The sequence below is a fragment of the Anoplopoma fimbria genome, chromosome 8, assembly GCF_027596085.1.
Source record: "Anoplopoma fimbria isolate UVic2021 breed Golden Eagle Sablefish chromosome 8, Afim_UVic_2022, whole genome shotgun sequence".
Classification (NCBI taxonomy): domain Eukaryota; kingdom Metazoa; phylum Chordata; class Actinopteri; order Perciformes; family Anoplopomatidae; genus Anoplopoma; species Anoplopoma fimbria.
Genome location: NC_072456.1, coordinates 7,211,896 through 7,230,264, shown reverse-complemented (window position 1 = coordinate 7,230,264; position 18,369 = coordinate 7,211,896). Strand labels below are relative to the sequence as shown.

The window sequence follows — 18,369 nt, the reverse complement described above, 5'->3', positions numbered from 1 at the left end:
GTGGGTACGGAAAGTATTCAGACCACTTTAAATTTTTCACCCTTTGTTTCATTGCAGCCATTTGCTAAAATCGAAAAAGTTAATTATTTTGTAACCTTGGCCAGATCTGTGCCTTGCCACAATTCTGTCTCTGAGCTCCTTGGGCAGTTCCTTCGACCTCATGATTCTCATTTGTTCTGACATGCACTGTGAGCTGTAAGGTCTTATATAACAGGTGTGTGCCTTTCCTAATCAAGTCCAATCAGTTTAATTAAACACAACTGGACTCCAATGAAGGAGTAGAACCATCTCAAGGAGGATCAGAAGAAATGGACAGCATGTGAGTTAAATATGAGTGTCACAGCAAAGGGTCTGAATACTTATGACCATGTGATATTTCAGTTTTTCTTTTTTAATAAATTTGCAAAAATTTCTACATTTCTGTTTTTTTCTGTCAAGATGGGTTGCGGAGTGTACATTAATGCGAGCAAAAAAAAATGAAATTTTAGCAAATGGCTGCAATGAAACAAAATGAAAAATTTAAAGGGGTCTGAGTACCCACTGTATATTGCATATGCACCCACAGGTCTTGGCGATAATTCAATATTATAATTTATTTATCACGACAAAATTTGGTCCAAATAAATAGTGTTAATTAAATAAATTAAAACAAAAGTTTTTGTTTTACAAATGTGTTTCACACATTTGAGGACCACAACTAAAGAAAGACCATAAAGCTACACAATGATAAGCAGAGGGAGATGGATTATGTGTATTCATTGGTTGATAGATTTTTATTGGTACAGTATCACATTCTACTTAGATTTAGAAGTGACAATAAAAAATATATATTATGTACTGCAAGTATTTCTCCATTTTGTTGTTGCAACACTATGTGTCCTTCACGACCCAGGTGAGTGTGGACGCTGTAAGAGAGCTGGATAGAAAACTCTTTGAGGCCTACATCGAGAAGCGAGCCGACCCGATCGCAGGCTCTCTGGAGCCCGGCATCTACGCTGGGTACTTTGATTGGAGAGACTGCCAGACACCTACAGGTACCGTAACGCAAAGCCTCACTGGAAGCTCAGCCAAAAGTCCTCCCTCTGTACCTTGTGTGTCACAATGTCAAAACCTGGCTCGTGTGTCTGAGACAACGGTGGAAATCACCCACGGCCAACCACTAACTGACCACGGTAACATCAGAAATTAGCTCCTAACAGTCCTGTGGCATGAGAACTTTGACTTCTCTAGTCTTATCTGTGTTGTTGTGGTTCTCAATGTGTCATGTGTAAAGTACTGCTCTCTGATGGCTTACTGTAAACACCCCTGAGATCACTTTATTGGTCCCCCTAAAAGGCCTTTGTGTTTAGCTGTGGGTGTGCAGCTATCTTTGTGCACATGAGTTTAGTTTGACTTTTTGTACACCAGATTCACCAAACCCAGGTGAAACTTAAATGCGTATATGTGGTTTACCTTAACACAGGATGTGAGGCAACATGTCAGAGTGCTTGTTAGAGCCCTCGGTGCATTTTCAGATGGGCAGCACCTCATCACCTGGTTTTAAAACAGTATTAAAAGGCAATGTTGATCGAAAGTCGGGCCTGACTCTGGTATGTTCCTGCCGGTGGGAGTCGGTGTGTTTGGGCTGCATGTGAAAGAGGAACATTTTGGACAGTAAACCACAGTTCTAGGATATGATACTTTCACTTGTTGCACTTTTTGTGTGGGACTCATGATGGTGTGTGGGTGCTGCAAGGCATTAAAAATTCAGTTTCCGTACTTTCAGTCTTTTGTTACCTCTGGTTGTTTCTTGTTTCTTTAGATTTTATATTAACTATGGTCTCTCCTGTCTAGAACAATCTCAAGTAAAAAATTAAAACACCTCCAGCTTCTTGTATTTCAATGATTTTGATCTTTTGGTGACACTTCTTAATATTCTTTTTAGAGTCAAACAAATCATGAACCATTAAAGACCAATGAATAAGGAAACCCTCTCGCTTTTAAATGTTTTTTTAGCACAAATGACGTTGGTTTCCAAAATATATTATTAAAACATGAAAGATATGAAGATTTCACTGCACAGCCACTCACACCACATTAACCATTTACTGTTGTATATGCCGTATAGATTGTACTAGATTGCTTAATAGTTAAATAAACCTTGACAACATACCCCTTAAGCCCTAAAGTATAAAACCTTTGCATAAATGACCTTCAGTGTGAACTACTTTTATTCTCCCTGGATGAGATATTCATCATGATTAATCATGATTAATCAAGACTAGTTCTTCTAGTGGTTTTGACATGGCTATAAAAAAGTCCCTTATGCAAATTTTCTATACTAGTGCCAATACAACTCCCGAGTTCTGGTACTTCCTTTGATATCCTTTCTTTAGTTATGTGATCCATTCGCCTAAAAAAAAAAAAAAAAAAAAAAAAAAAGGCCATTTGCATAACAACAGAAGTTACACCGCTAACGCACAGCTAGAAATCCTCCTTAAAGAGCCAAACACATGGGCAGCTAATGAAGCGCTGGATACGCCACTCTCCTGTTTCACATTCACATGTGAAATGATCCAACACTGCAGCAGGTGAATGTTGCACTTAACTCCCACCTGCCTGTAGCTCCACACGCTTTCTGTTATTTCTAGTTCTCTGTTAAAAATGTGGTTTATATGCATGGTGGGAGAAACTTTGAAGTACTATTTGTTTAGCTATCTCAGCGTCTCATTTTCCCGTGTATCTGGATTTTTATTAACGTTGTGCCTTCTTCTCCCTCAGGTGTCAGAAATTACCTGAAGGAAGCGCTGGTCAACATCATCACAGTTCATGCTGAGGTACAAAAACACCTACACACTAACCTTTATTAAACTTTGCATTTACCAGGTGTTTTTTTTTTGTCTCCTCACCATCTGTCTAATGCGTTTCTCATCATCTTTGGCTGTACCAGGTCTTCACGGTGTCTAAGGACCTGGTGCCTCGGGTTTTGTCAAAGATCGTTGAGTCAGTTGCGGACGAGATGTGTCGCCTTATGCAATGCGTGTCCTCCTTCAGCAAAAATGGAGCCCTGCAGGTAGTCACTGACACGCACTCACACATTTATAGAGCAGTTAATCACTCATAATAAGACCCCTGACTCATAAGTCGACCCTCACACTTGTTGGGGGATTCACCTGTCGTTTCTGATAATGCCATGATTCAGTTTAAGCTGCAAACTGCTGACAGTTGAACTTGTTCATTTGATTTTCATCTGCTCTGTTGCCCATAACACTCTCCCCCCCCAATTGTCCTCAGGCTCGTCTTGAACTCTGCGCTCTGAGAGACGCCATAGCCCCATACCTAAACTCTGAAAGCAGGTAAGAGCAGCACCCACACTCACGCAGTGGCACAGACGGGAACTCCCATATGTGCCCAGTGATTTATGGTAGCGAATGTCACAAACATAAATCTTAGCAGTCGCACATCCCTCTCTACAATCCCTATTTATGTTACTTGGTGGGTTCTGGAAAGGAAGTGAAAGTAATCTGGTTCTGCTGTGTGCACGCAATGTGGTGTGCCCCTGTGCATGTGGGCGCATACATGTATGTGTTCATGTGTGGAGGTTAGCGTGCACGCCTTAACTTCTGAACTGTATTTTCTGTTTTCCTGTTTTAATAAATGTTTTGTTTAACAAAGCATTTCTTTTGTAGTGCCAGCTTCAAACTGGCTCTGGATGCCCTTCCACAGCTCCACAGCGGAGCCGATAAGAAGTGAGTGTCATTCTGGCTACCAAAATAAATGTATCTTTTTACTTTCGGTATTCACACAAATTGTGTTTTCTTTCCGCCAGGTTGTTGGAAGAGTTGTTGAACAAATTTAAGAGCAGCATGCAGCTACAGCTCACCTGCTTCCAGCCCTGCTGCATCCAGCCTGTTAAGAGATAAACTCAACCCACTCTATCTACTACTATAATGCACTCTTTGTCTCTTATCTATGTGCAATAAGCTAATGAACACTAACCATGTCTTTTCATTTATCACCTCGCTTGTCAATGCATCGCTTTTTTCAGTGTCACTTTCGACTTCTGCTTCACCAGATTTGACACCAATCTCTGTTCATCTAATCTCAACGAAACACAAAATGAGTTGATTTAACTTGTTACTGTCTAGGACAGTCCCAGCCATGTTGGTTATGCTAATCACGGCCACTCATGTAGATGACAAGCAGCATTGCCAGTGGCTTGTTTCCAAAAAGTTCTGGGTCAGAAGTGGGATGTAGGCTGTAACAGGGATGGACTCTACTGTCTCAGACTGAAATATTTGTCCTAATCAAGGTTTAAAGTTGGTGTTGATGCTTTGTACTGTGCCATCTCTACTGCCCAATAAAGTAAGAGAACAAACTTACTTGACTTAAGTGTCAAGGCTTGTCATTGTTCTGAGCACTTTCCAGTTCTTACAGTATGTTTTGGCTTTAATGTTGAGTTTCACAGTTCATATTTGAGCAAGACTTTCTGAGACTTGCTGCACTTTAAATAAATGGTTGGAGTTCTTATACTTTGTTTTCAGTAGCCATATAGGTAGGGATGTGTGAGGGGCAAAATATACTAGGGCTGTTACTGAGCAACTAAGAATACATTTTTTTTAAATAAATTATTGTTTGATGTAATCTACAGATCTGTAAAGCTGAATTTCTCCACAAAGAATCACACAAAATCACCAATTTAAATCTTGTGTTTACCAGAGATGGGTTATTGAGATTCTTGTAAATTAGATATTCAGCATGAAAAAAGCATTAAAAACAACTACTTAACTAAAGAAATGGTGGTCAACTAAGACCAGAACAACCAACTATTCGACAAAGACATATAGTCTCACATTGTTCCAGTACATTCTGTGCTCTTTTGGTTATCATTACAATTTCAACATGTTTGCATTAATGTCTTCCTTTTTTACTATATTACTGAAGATGGTGCACTACAAATGATTTATGGTTGTGACACATTACATTGCCCGGCCTAAAATTAATCCATTGTAAAATTAAATATCATTCATGTCAAGGAAATTTAACTCAATAGAAATTTAAAGGCATAATTTGTGGTGTTCCTGTGTTGAATTCCGTTATATTGTGATATTTACAGAATAAATACCATGTTGTCCAACTTTCTTGTCATTCATCCACATGCCAGTATGCAGTTCAGCAAAACATCTCTAGTGCCAAGGAGCAAAAAAAGTATAACCTGCATGTACAAATACTCTCTGTATGTACATCTTTGTACAAACCGGAAGGTGTAAATGACATTGTGGCCAACCCAGTGAAGCATATACAAAATTATCACTTATCTCCTCTTTACACACACAGATCCATATGTCACACCGTTTTGCATATACTGCATAGTTGCAGACAGTTGGTGTGTGCGCACCACGGTTCAAGCGTTAGCGGGTTGAAGCCATTCATTTGTGGAGCTCCAGCTCACCAGTTCACTCATGTTGTCAGGCAACGTCAACGTCTAGTTCTCTGGGAGGAGAGCACAGGGCGTGTTCTGGGTGGGGTACAGCAAAGGCCGTTATTCAGGGCAGCAAACAGAACAGAACAGGCTGTAATGGGTCCCAGAGAGAGATGGCGATATGCAGAAAGTGTGATTATAGTGGTGGGTGTAGGGACTTACAAAGCGAGCAGTAGGGTTGTGGTGGGTCTAGTCATTCAGGCAGAGGAGACAGACAGCAACACGCCCGCATCTCACACATGAAAGTTTGACAGACATGAGGTTATTGTAGGACAAGGTGTGTTGTAGTAGGAGTTGACCTATTTAATGTTTACTTTTGAATGTACAAGCTCCACCTTTGCATTTGAGTTACCTTTAGACTACAACTTTCTGTTATTGTCGACGTCACACCCCTCAGACTTTTTTCTGTATCTTGGTTTCCCATCTATGTTCAGGGGAAAGCCATGCAGTGCAGGCAGGAGTTGTTTTGATTCTCTGAGGTCTAAACTTAGCTCTCTGCACTCCCACGGATTCATTCACAAATGAAGTTCAAAGCCTAAACCCTTATCCGCTCTCTGTTTACAGTAACAGAGGTGAGAAGGGGGAGTTTTTTTTATTTATTTCATTTTATATTCACCAGTACTTTGTTCCATTCAGGAGACGAGATGGCGAAACCTGCAAAACACATTTATACATTGATCTGACTTTTCTTCGTCGTGAGTGGGTAATTGAAAGGAATGGAGAAATTTGACACATCAGAGGAAATTTATATTGAGCTCACCTTGACTGTTATTTGTTTTTCAAACCGTTGTATTCGTACAGCGGGACTTACAAAAACATGGCAGACGTGAACAAGATCAGCAAGAAACATACACAAAACTCACACTGGTAATGTGTGGCATTTAACGGGGTTGTCCTTTTTACATATTTCTTTTATTAAATACTGTTGGTGTAATCTGTACAATCTGGTCACATGCTCCAAATGAATAGGTGCATCATTTTTACATTACATTTACATTACAGTCATTTAGCAGACGCTTTTATCCAAAGCGACTTACAGGAAGTGTATTCAACATAGGTATTCAAGAGAACTACTAGTCACCAGAAGTCATAAGTGCATCTCCTTTCTTAAACAAGCATCTCAAAGCATAAGCCAGAGCAAAAGTATAGTGCAGAGGCAGATTACTATGAAAACAATAATTGCAACAGACTAATCCGAATATAGTAAGTGCTACAAACTACTACGAATAGGATAAGTGCAGTAAACAAATACAAATTCAATAAGTGCAGCGAACTGATACGAATACAGTAAGTGCAGCAACTAATACGAGTGCAATAAGTGCTACGAGGAAGGCTCCGGGTAGTACTTCTTGAAGAGGTGAGTTTTCAGCCTGCGCCTAAAGATGGGCAGCGACTCTGCTGTCCTGACGTCAGTGGGGAGTTCATTCCACCACTGAGGGGCCAGGACAGAAAGAAGCTGTGACCGGGTGGATCGGCCGCAGGGACCTCTGAGCGACGGGGCAACCAATCGCCCTGAGGCAGCAGAGCGAAGTGGTCGGGCGGGGGTGTAGGGCTTGACCAAGGCCTGGAGATAGGAAGGAGCTGTTCCTTTCACTGCCCTGTAGGCTAGCACCAGAGTCTTAAACTGGATGCGAGCTCTTACAGGGAGCCAGTGTAGGGAACGGAGAAGGGAAGTTGTGTGGGAGAACTTGGGGCGATTGAACACCAGACGTGCTGCAGCTTTCTGGACAAGCTCCAGAGGTCTGATGGCCGACGCCGGGGCTCCAGCAAGTAGTGAGTTGCAGTAGTCCAGGCGGGAGATGACCAGAGCCTGGATGAGCACCTGCGCCGTCTCCTCAGTGAGGAAGGGGCGAATCCTCCTGATGTTGTAGAGGAGGAATCTGCAGGAGCGTGTGACCGATGCAATGTTGGCTGAGAACGACAGTTGGTCGTCCAGGGTCACACCCAGATTCCTCACAGTCCGAGTTGGCGTCACCACGGCATCATCAATGGTGATGGACAGGTCTCGGTGCGGGCAACCCTTCCCCGGGAGGAAGAGTAGCTCGGTTTTGTCCAGGTTCAGCTTCAGGTGGTGTGTCGCCATCCACCTCGAGATGTCAGCCAAGCACGCAGCAATGCGTGCCTCCACTTGGGTGTCACCGGGAGGAAATGACAAGACCAGCTGGGTGTCATCGGCATAACAATTTCCCCTCTTCTTCTGGGTCCACACAATCTAAATGTAAAGTTATAAAAATCCCAAAAGTAGCCCACTACTAACTAACAGCAGGGCAAGAATACACAAGATTCGTACAAACTGAAATCCTTCGAGCCGGTACTAGTAGTAAAACAAGCGAGGATGGGCTAGCTGGTTAGCATGCTCAATTCAGTAGATATCTCTACAACTTAATACACAGACCCCTATGACATAACGTCAACACTGTTAGCTCTTCACATGCTGTTTATAATATTCGCTCAATTTTCAAATTATGAAATTCTGGTTGAATCCTGCACATTGCAGCTTTATAAGCATTTTATTAACATTTAATAATGGTTTATATCACACTATATGTCGTCATAAGCAGATATAGCAAATGTATAACAATTATGATTTCTCCTATCAAGACAACTTTAATTACTACAGCTGTATTTCACTATATCTTCCTTTGTTATACATCAGCCTCCACTTAGGTTGCTCATAGCAACTCAAATGTTCTTCATAATAGTTTGTTATAAACTATTTATTAAATGGTTTTATAGATTGCTAAATAATGATAATTTGCTGTCAAGCATTAATTATTTAAAATAATGTATCAGTATTGTGACATCCAACTAATGGCTAATATATTGGTATAATATTTCAAGCATAATTTTGATAACTTGGTTTAACCATTTTGATATTCTTACTTGGAAATTATTGCTAAAAAAATGGTATCAATTCTGAATGGATGAATTATAATATCTGACTTTCTACAAAAACATGTTTTCAGTTAACAGGTGACGTATGAGGATCTTCCTGTACATTATTTGGTGGCAGTGACACATGTTTTTGTGGGTTTTAGTGATTCTTTTCCATGGAAGTGGAAAGCGACTCTAATCTCCGAGCTGAAGTGAGGAAGACTTTCTCTTCAGTGCAGCGCGGAAAGCGTGGCCAACCTCTTCCTCTCTTCTCTCTCTTCCCCTCCTGATGTCATCACATTTGTTTGTGATAACGAAGTGTTTGATTAACCAGCCTCATCCTGCATCTGAACCACACTTCCTGTTCAGAGACAGCACACACAGCACTGACGTTACCCGAGGAGCTCAAGCAGTTATGAACACAGGTCGTCACTCTTTGCTCTTAAGCCATTTATTGTTTTTTACAACAGAAATGTGTTCCTTCAAGGCAAAAAAGCTAAAAGGTCCACTCCAGCTCTTTCTCAGATTTGATATACGACACTTAAATTTAAAAAAATATATCTTGTAATTCAAAATTGAGTTGAAAAAGCTTATCTAAAACCAGCTCCCTGAGAGTTTTTCACACAAACATAGCCAGGCACAAGACTTCATTCATAACTTAAATGGTGGTGATAGTGTCTCCCGGCAACAATAAACATATTTAGAAGAAGGGTTAAACAAGAAAAATTCATTACCGCTCTCGCGTCTGTACAACAAATATAAAGCAACTGGCAGCAAACGATTAGCTTAGTTTAGCATAAAGATTGCAAATGGGTGAAACAGCTAGCTGGCTAATTTCAGAGGTAAAAAAACTGCTTCCCCACACCTTCAAAGCTCCTAAATGACATGTTACAGATGAAGAAAGGTGTTAAAAGGAAACAGTCTGACTCATGACCCCTATACAATGGCAAATGTGATGTTTTCACACCAGTCTTTCTACAGAATAAACAAAATAATTATAACGTTTTAAATTGTGATCTATAGAGGTGCCTGTAGAGGTACATTTTGTTACCTTTACTTAGAGCCAGGCTAGCAGTTTCCCCTATTTCAAGTCTTTGTGCTAAGCTAAGCTAACTGCCTGCTGGCTCCAGCTTCATGTTTACAGAGGGGTATCAATCTTTTCATCTTACACATCAAAAAGTGAATGAGTATTTCCCAAAATGTCTACAACATCACAGTTTTCTTCTGTACAATCGCCTAAGCTGTCAGTTTTCTTTGCATAGTAAGTATGGAGCCATAAAAACGGTGCCACAAAAATATAGTAAAGAGAGAAAGAAATAACACAACTTTTGTTCCAGCCACACACACCGACAAACACACATCGAGTCCTACAGGGCAAACAGTTACTGTCACTAAATGTCCATAATCTTCATGTATAACACTGTCCACGTTTGTCCTTTTGTCTCAGTTATCTCGTCCCCTGTGTCAAAGGTCACTGCTGCGTCTTAAAGTTTTCAACAGTCACTTGAATGTATGGAGATCACTCCTGCAGACTGCTGCTGTGGTGATGTGTGATGGTCCTCTGGTAATCCTCAGAGGTGTTTATGTGGTCCGTGACTCCCGGGTGCTCGTAGCTGCGGAAGAAGTGGCCGCCCATCTGCTGGGCGTAGTACAGGAGCTGCCTGGCGAACAATGGCTCCACCTGAGACCCGGGAAGGTCAGACAGGTTAGTTAAACGCTTTAAATTGTCACCATAGATAGTTTCTATGAGCTTAGATCACTTTAAAAAATAATATTGGAAACATAAGAAGTTTTCAAAATTCAAAATATCATTTGAGAAGTAAAACATAGTATTTGAAAATAAATATAACAATTGAAAGTCTGTAAGAGAAGTCTTTGAAGACGCAATATGTAAGAACTGACCAAATGCTCCAAACAAATAGGGGGCAGCAACTCATTATGTTTGGGATTGGTCATGATTTTCGAATTGTCATTAAATTATAAAAAAAATGTAAGTTACTAAGTTAAGTTAGTATTATATAAATAGTAATTTTGCTTGAAATGCCCATCTCATCTCTGGACTTGGTCCATACAATCTAAATATACAGTCATCAGTTATCAAAAAAAATATATTACAAACTAACAGCAGGGCATGCAAATTCGACCAAACAAAATGCGACCAAACGGCTGCAAATTTGAGAGTCGATCAAAATAACACTGCTATCTCATTATCTTCATGCGTCGGTCGGTATTTAATGCTTATTAAACAGGGGCTGAACTGTCAGTGTTGGTTTTGATTGTTCATTTATTGTATTAAATCCAAACTGGCAGAGAAAACTACTTGTGTTAATGTTTTGTCAACATTTCTGAACCTGTCCAGCCGTTTAGCAGAGATTCCACTGTGCTTCAAATCTGCTCTTTCAGCTTTTTAAGGGGGAGAACTGAAATGGTAGCTATAGATGGTAAACCTATCGTGTGCTCTAACATAGTGAAAAATACTAGCTTAAATAACAGTTCAGGCCACTGAATAACCAATAATCCACATCTCAGATTTTTTATCAGACACTTATTTGGTCCTTTGTTGGTTGGAAAAACAACGAAGCCAATCAAACTTCAAAGGTGGTATTGCTAGAAAAGCGCCATCTGAAAATAGCCCCAGAAATGGCAACAAGCACTGTGTGGTTGAATGGTGTTTGTTGTAAGTCACCTACAGAAATAACAACTCTTAAATCTGCATTATGAGGCATGATGATACATTTTGATTACACTATTCTTTTGTGTGTTTTGTTTTTATAAAATTAAGCAACATCGCAAAAAATGCTCATCATCATATCCTGAATCCCAAAGTGATGCTTGTCTTCTCTGAACAACACTGTGTTTCTGATCTTGACAAGAAGTCAGAAATCCCATCATCCAAAGTCCATTGAAGTGTGTTCAATTATCCTCATAATCAGAATTAATTATTCCTTTATTTTCATTTTAAATCGATGAAAAGAATAATCACAAATGCGGGCTGTGATTCAGAGGTCTGGAACCGGGCTAGTGCTGGATCTCTGCAAGACTCGTACAGAAACTGAATCGACGGTTTTGAAAAATGATGTCTATGAATAGATTCTTACAGACTTTCAATCCTAGGTTTCAACTTTCAAATCCTACTTTTCAAACCACATTTAAAAGTGAAAAATGACGTATAAAAAGTGTGCCTGGTAGTGCTATGACGAGAAATGAGGCAGGACTTGGTTAACAGTACTAAAGAGCAGCTCTAGTATAACAGTGAGGACAGTCACCTGGACTGTGAGGGTCCGTCTTTGTCTCTGCAGGTCCAGACACTCGTCTCCAAAGTTCAAAAGGACCTGGAAACGAGGAAGCGGCCGACCGTGGAGCCCGTAACTCTGGATCTCTGAAAGTCAAGAAACAATAGATGAGATCACACCATTATTAGCTTTGATATCTGAAATACATACGAATGGGTAGATTCAAATGAATTCATGAGAATTTCTCTTGAAGTGACATGACCTTTGGGGTGATTCGAATGGAAAGTCCTGCTCACACCATGTATGCAAATACAATTAGCTGTCAGTCTCTTACACAGCTGGCTTGGTATGGGGGTGGGGATGATGTGGCTATGAAGAAGTCATGTGACTGACGCTTCAACATCAAATGCTTCTTTAAAGTGTTTGTATACCACAGTTGTCGTGGTTGACTCACATTGATATTGACATTTGGGGGGATTTGTTTGTCTTAAGTTTTGGTATTACATGGCTTTTAACCAAAGCGATTTACAGTAAATGAGATTTTTGAGTTTTTGTCAAAGACTAACTGTAATTTTAGCCTAAGCCCCAGTGTGTGCCTCTTATGTACTGTATGACCATTACATACAAGTCACAGAGCTACAAATAGGATTTTACAGAAAATAAACTTTGAAAGATTGATGAACAACAATTTCCCCTTTTCTGAAGGTATTTCCAGAATTCATAAAGACTCTTCCAACCATCAAGAACAAATATGATTTAATCTGTTGCATTATAAATGACATTGTTACCTGTTTGTCAAGTTGCAGGTCTTTGTACTGACAAAGTGAGTAGCTAGAAAGGAATATCTCCTTCGTCAATCTATACGATCAGTTTCTTTAAGATTTTTTAATACAAAATAATGTCTTCATATTTTGCTTGTGTTTTACTAAAAGTGCATGTGTCATTTCCGGCTACTGGCTACAGACACAACTTGGGAAATGGGTTAAATCTCCTTCTTTTTTGTATTATGTGCTACATGTGAAATATTTTTTCATTCAGATGGGTAAAAGAGTCTTTTAGGTGTCTGAAACTACTTTCAGAGTGGCGGAAAGTCATTATGAGCAAGTGGGTTTTAACAACAACTGGGTAGCCAAAATCATTTGGTGCCTTGTGTGCTGGAGAGGAGTTCTATAACATGCGCTAATTTTGAAGAAAACTAATCAACATAATCAGTAGCATTTTATTATTGAAAACCAACGTGCTTAACATTTGCTTATTCCAGCTTCTTAAATGTGAATACTTGATTTCTAATATTGTAAAAAATATATATTTTTGGGACTTTTGAATGGAAGATGTCTTTTTGGGTTATATAAACTGCCATGGCCTTTTTGACATTTAACATAGACAAAAAGAAAATCTCCTGATCAAAAGATTATAAAATGAGTTGCAGCCCTTTTCTTCTGTCTCACCTGTCAGGTAGTCCTGTGTGTGGAGGAGTTTACAGGTGACCTCTCTCTCCAGTTTGTTGGGCTTGTCTCCATACTGGGACAGTCCTCCCTGCCAGTACACTCTTCCTTGACACAGCCTTCGAGCATAGAGTCCATCCGGGCCCATCCACAGTAACACTCCCCTCTCCAGGGTGGACGGGGGACTCGGAGGACACTCCTCTGTCCTCCTTTGGGCAGAGAGACTGTCCACAGGCAGGGGGACCACCTCAGGACCTCCAGGAGGCAGGTAATGCTTCTCCTCTGGGGAGCAGGGAGTGATGTGGCAACCCTCTGGACTGGAGGTGGTCACCTCCCTCACCAGAGTGTCCCGGAAGTACACAGACACATGCAGGCGGAAGTCTGATTGGAGGAGAAGAGGTCAAAGGTAAAGGTCACGTTACTCTTTCCACATGTCAGGACGGTGTTGAAAGGTGTTGAGCAGTGTGGAGTGTTGTCTGTGTAAATGTATCTGCGATGTCACATATTTCAGACACTGATCTTTGTACACATCATATTCATCAATCAGGGTTCAGATTTTAGCTTGAATCACTGTGAGCTTCTGTATGCTTGCCTGTAAATAAATATAAATATGATTAAAGGAATAATCAATTAGTCAGTGGCAGAAAATGAATCGACGAAACCGGCCGAACCTTTGCTGGTTCAAGTTTCTGTATTTAGTGGATTTCAACCGGGATTTTATGTAATGACTCCAGTATCTACCAAACTATATAGATTTTATGGACGCTGGCAGATGATCTGTAACTATGTATTTTACTCTTAAACGTGTTAAATTAACCAGCTGAAAGGGCTTCCACTTATTTCTTAAGGTATTAATAGGCGTTAATGTCACATACAGTATAAGCTGTAAATGGAGGTTGGAAAGTTGGAAACTTTTTTTTTCAGATCACAATTAATTTTTCTGTGGGAAAATGCAAATGAGGGTAGTTTTTCTCCAGCCAGCCGCAGTAAACAGTGAACTGAGCAAACAGAGTAGACGGATGGAGCAATCTTCTCAGTACTTGGACTTTCCGCATTTGAGGTTAGGAGGATCTGTGTTGCAAGATTTTACTTCAAACTATGAAATGTTAAGTTTCAATTAAAGTGCAATCATCAGTCTCGTCAGTGTTTGTAATTGCTAGAAGGCAGTTTTCTAAAATATGTCACAGAAGTTAAACCAGCACATCACCAGCACAAGCTAGTGTGTAGTGCCTCCATCAGACTTATTGTAGTTTCTTAAGTTTCCTTAAAGCTGCATTAATTCATGTCCGGCCACTAGGGGGCAGCCAGGCAAATACACAGCCACCACATTTCTACCACATGTCCATCACATATCCCAGGCTTTGGTGCTGGGCAGGTAGCGTAGAGTGGATATCAAAACAGATAGTTGATGCCAGCGGTGACAATAAATCAAATAACAAACGTAAGAATCATACATCGTTAAAGTTTTGACCCTCAATTATGGCGCCCTCACTAGGCCAATCGATGTATTCCATCCCATCCCCTCTAGAGAATAAAAGTGAAATGACAGCGCTAACCTGAGAGCGCCTCTGCTGATCTGATGCTGGCGTCCAGTGTGAAAGGCGAGGGCTGACTGTCGGCAGGACCGTACGAGTAGATGGAGGCTCTGAGCTGATATCCTGCACAAACAAAGGCACAGACATGAGCTCAACATAAGCTCAGAAAGGAACCGCTTAGGATGCTAATGCTTATGATTGAATACTGAGTACCGTACCGTTCTCCATGGACTGGCCCTGCCATGGCAGGCTGCGGGGGGGACAGGGACACTGAGAGAAGGGCAGCTCAGGCAGGGAGGCCTGATCCTGACAGAAATCTCTCCAGCCACACTCTGGTGTGGGCACGTACTGTGGTATCTACAGACAGACACAAACAATTAACGGCCAAAACATTTGCTTTATCTGACTGTATTGTACTGGTCACATGCATGCTCAAGCTTCCATTTTTAAATTGTTACCATGATGATAAAAATCTTTTATTTTTAATTTGACTTTATTTTTAGACGAAGAATAGTTAAAATAAGTTAAAATGATTTGTCTACCAGAATACATTCCTGACAGTGTGCAGTACAGCTCTGGTCAACAACTTGACTAACTAACTAACTAACTAACTAACTAACTAACTAACTAACTAACTAACATGAAACTAAAATGAAAAAATATTGTATTTATTGTCATCTGTTATTGACATGGTTTTTAAATGATTTGCATCACCAAAAATGTCACATCCTTGAAACTTTCTATAACAGACAAATAAGACACTGTCCTCTTTCTGTGTGATGATTTGCTTGTCCTTTTTAACATTTCCTACTGCACTTGAAGTGTGCATCAGTAAGACTTTGGGATGCAACTCATAAACCTGTGATGTGGCATCTGGTGCATCCGAGGTAATTCATGCATGCAAGGTATGTGCTCATTCACTGTTTCTGTTGCACATCTAACACTGCTCACACTCTCTATCTCTCTTTCTCCCCACTCCCCCACTCTCTCTCTCTTTCTCTCTCTCTCTCCTTAACAAGCCTACTCATTTCCATGTATATGACAATCACCTGGGTCTGAAGGGCAGGATAGGGGGAGTGCACCTGGTAGCTCATTGGACTCAGAGGACTGTCCTCCTGTCTGGGTCCTGAATGCGAGAAAGAGAAGACAAATTTAAGCACATACAGAACTCTGCATATTTAAAAAAAAAAAAAAAAAAAAAATCCACATCTGCTGACATCATGCAGTGTGACCTTCACCGGTGGTTTGACTTCTTGACTCTTCAAAGATGTATCACTGCACTGAGGAGTCAGTGACCTTTATTAATCACTGAAAAGAATTTCCAACTAGGTCTAATATAACCAACAGCAACTAACAAAAAGACTACATCAACAAAAAAAAAAAAAAAAAAGTTCACCCAGCTTTGTTAACTTGAAGACTCATCTGTATGCTGCATTGTCATTAAACTCATATTGTGCCAAAAAAACAATAGTTTAAAAGCTGTATTGTTCGATATGTGAGGTGCTTGAGGTGTGACTTACTTTTCTTGGCGCCCTCGGGGATGATGCGGTACACTTTGTACGGGTCTGAGATGTCCAGCTGGCTTCTCTCCACAAGCTCCGAGAAGTCATTGCTCTTGTTGAGCGCGCAGCGGAGGCGAGTCTTCCAGGTCGGCGGGTCCGGCTTGTCGATCCCCTCCCGAAACTTGCCTTTGAACAACGCCCAGGCCTGCAGACAGGTCACCGTTCAAATCAAATTTAAAAAAATGGAGAAAAAAAACCCAACAAACTTGCTAAAGTTTGGCCTGAGAAAAATGAATCAACCAGTTGGATAACTGAACTCCACCATGTATTTCAGAGCCAGTAGACATGCTCCCAAGAGAAGGGAAGTTTATTTATATAAAGAGCTAAAACAATTAGTCGATTAATTGACTACATCCACAGAAAATTATAAGCAACGATTTCTGTCTCTTAAGGTGAAGATGTCCTGTTTTTCCACATAAGTAACTGGTTATCTTTTTGGTTTAGAATTACTGTTCGGACCCAAAAAAAAGTCATATTTGAACATTTTACAAGGCTATTTTCTGACATTTAATAGACCAATCTATAATGAAAAGAACCGCTGCAGCCCTATTTATATTACACATTCCATACACAACGACATTGCATAGTGCTTAATATTAAAAACATCAGCATTGACATTTACAAGACATGTAGCCTCAATATTTACGATTGACTTACACTTTTAATGTTTAATATGCAGTATAATATATATATATAATAGAATAGCCCATTCTCATAGTTCCACCTTGACTTCACTTTAAAGACTTTAAAAGCCTCTGAAGCGATGGATGGGTTTTTTGCCGCTTTGTACACACTCATAACTTTTATTCTGAAAAAAAAAAAAAAAAAAAAAAAAAAAAAAAAAAAAAAAAAAGAAGCGCAGTCTGCGGGTATCTTACCTTGAAAAGAGCGGCATCCTCATCCCGGTTGTAGTCCTGTTTCCCTGCGTGTTTCCACGGTATCCTGAAGATGCTCTTCTCGTCGTTCTCCCACACCAGCCCGGGGTATTTGCCGCACTCCACCTGCTCGATCAGCCACTGGCGCAGCTTCCCGTTCCCGCTGCTCCCGGAGCCTCCGTAATCCACCTCTGCGTTCATCTCTGTCCCAAACACACGACGCGACAACTCCACCGTGAGCTACGTGTTTTGAAAGTAAAGTGCAAAGTTTAGCAGAGATAGAGAGAGAGATAGATAGATAGATAGAGGGATGAGTCGATCCACGTTCAAGTCAAAAACGCACTAAAGGTTAACCTCCCCCCGATCTCCCACGCTAGACTATAACTTGTCCTGATTGTGGCGTATCGAGCTGATCTTACCTGTGAAACTCGAAACCCGTCAAGTTTTGAAATGAATCGGTCTCAGAAAGCCCTCATCATTACGGCGGACCCGCTTAAATCCTCCAGCCTATAGCGAGCAGCGGGGGGGGGCGGAGACGCAGAGACGGGGATGCTGAGGAGGACGCACCTGCTGCCTTCCCCTCTCTCTCTCTCTGTGTCGCTATGTCTCTCTCTCTCTCTCTCTCTCTCTCTCTCTCTCTCTCTCTCTCTCTCTCTCTCTCTCTCTCTCCTGTGAAGCTTATCAACGCGCACACAGCGGCAGATCTCCAGTAACACACCCGGTGGGGGGAAACCCTGCCGGCGTCAGTCAGAAGTGTCACACACACCCGCACACGTGGAAAATCATGGGACGCAAAACGAAAACAATTCTGTGAAATGATAAAAGCTTTACGAAAAGTATAGTGTGTAGAGTTGTTGTCCTGCAGCAGAAAGTGAGTCGCCGTTGGAAGATTAAATAGAACTTGAGATGAATGATAGCGCTGAGAAGTATAGACAAGAACAGCCTTCAGATAAGGTTATTATAAACTGTGATATATTTGTATAGAATATTTATTACACAGAAATAAAAATTCCTGTTTAGTTAGCACAATGGTGTTCCTAGAGCACAGGAAGACTTATGGGATAAAATATTAATAATATTCCTAAAAGCAATGCAAGACAATTAAAAAAAACTTCACTTTATCCCTCTCAATCAGCGTTTCTTTACTTACAATATAAAAAATATTCATGTACAGCCTTCCAAAAGTAAAAAGTATTCATTTTGCAGTATTGGCTACTGTCAGTATTGTAATAAAGGATATTCTAACACATTATTTAGTCAGCATAAGTGACACATTAACCTACAAGAAACATCACAGCTAATATTGTACCTGTTCAAGGGGAGCTAATTCATACTATCTAATACACTGTTGGGATGATTTAAGCGTTATATTCAAATCAGCAGG

The 18,369-nt window shown here is 40.6% G+C and overlaps 2 protein-coding genes across 4 annotated transcripts in view; one reads left to right on the top strand and one right to left on the bottom strand.

Moving 5' to 3' along the window:
• Positions 1 to 5,091, top strand: part of exoc2 (exocyst complex component 2) — a 42,831-nt gene extending 37,740 nt beyond the window's left edge. For both annotated transcript variants that reach the window (XM_054603229.1, XM_054603230.1), the window contains exons 23-28: positions 893 to 1,034; positions 2,761 to 2,816; positions 2,930 to 3,052; positions 3,274 to 3,335; positions 3,669 to 3,728; positions 3,809 to 5,091. In XM_054603229.1, the coding sequence (XP_054459204.1) occupies positions 893 to 1,034; positions 2,761 to 2,816; positions 2,930 to 3,052; positions 3,274 to 3,335; positions 3,669 to 3,728; positions 3,809 to 3,902 (537 nt within the window). In that variant the 3' untranslated portion in view covers positions 3,903 to 5,091. The remainder of the gene's footprint in view (positions 1 to 892; positions 1,035 to 2,760; positions 2,817 to 2,929; positions 3,053 to 3,273; positions 3,336 to 3,668; positions 3,729 to 3,808) is intronic.
• Positions 5,092 to 8,776: 3,685 nt separating this feature from the next.
• irf4l (interferon regulatory factor 4 like) lies at positions 8,777 to 17,477 on the bottom strand. 2 transcript variants are annotated; one of them, XM_054602253.1, is made up of 9 exons: positions 17,405 to 17,477; positions 16,989 to 17,225; positions 16,069 to 16,255; positions 15,598 to 15,674; positions 14,767 to 14,905; positions 14,570 to 14,671; positions 13,017 to 13,394; positions 11,602 to 11,714; positions 8,777 to 10,016 (listed from the first exon to the last, which is right to left on the bottom strand). In XM_054602253.1, exons 2-9 carry the CDS (start codon positions 17,184 to 17,186, stop codon positions 9,855 to 9,857), a joined length of 1,356 nt encoding a protein of 451 aa, XP_054458228.1. In that variant the 5' UTR covers positions 17,187 to 17,225; positions 17,405 to 17,477; the 3' UTR covers positions 8,777 to 9,854. The 2 variants fall into 2 exon arrangements, with proteins under 2 accessions (XP_054458228.1, XP_054458229.1); XM_054602254.1 differs by having other exon boundaries at positions 16,989 to 17,188; positions 17,405 to 17,446.
• Positions 17,478 to 18,369: the final 892 nt, after the last annotated feature.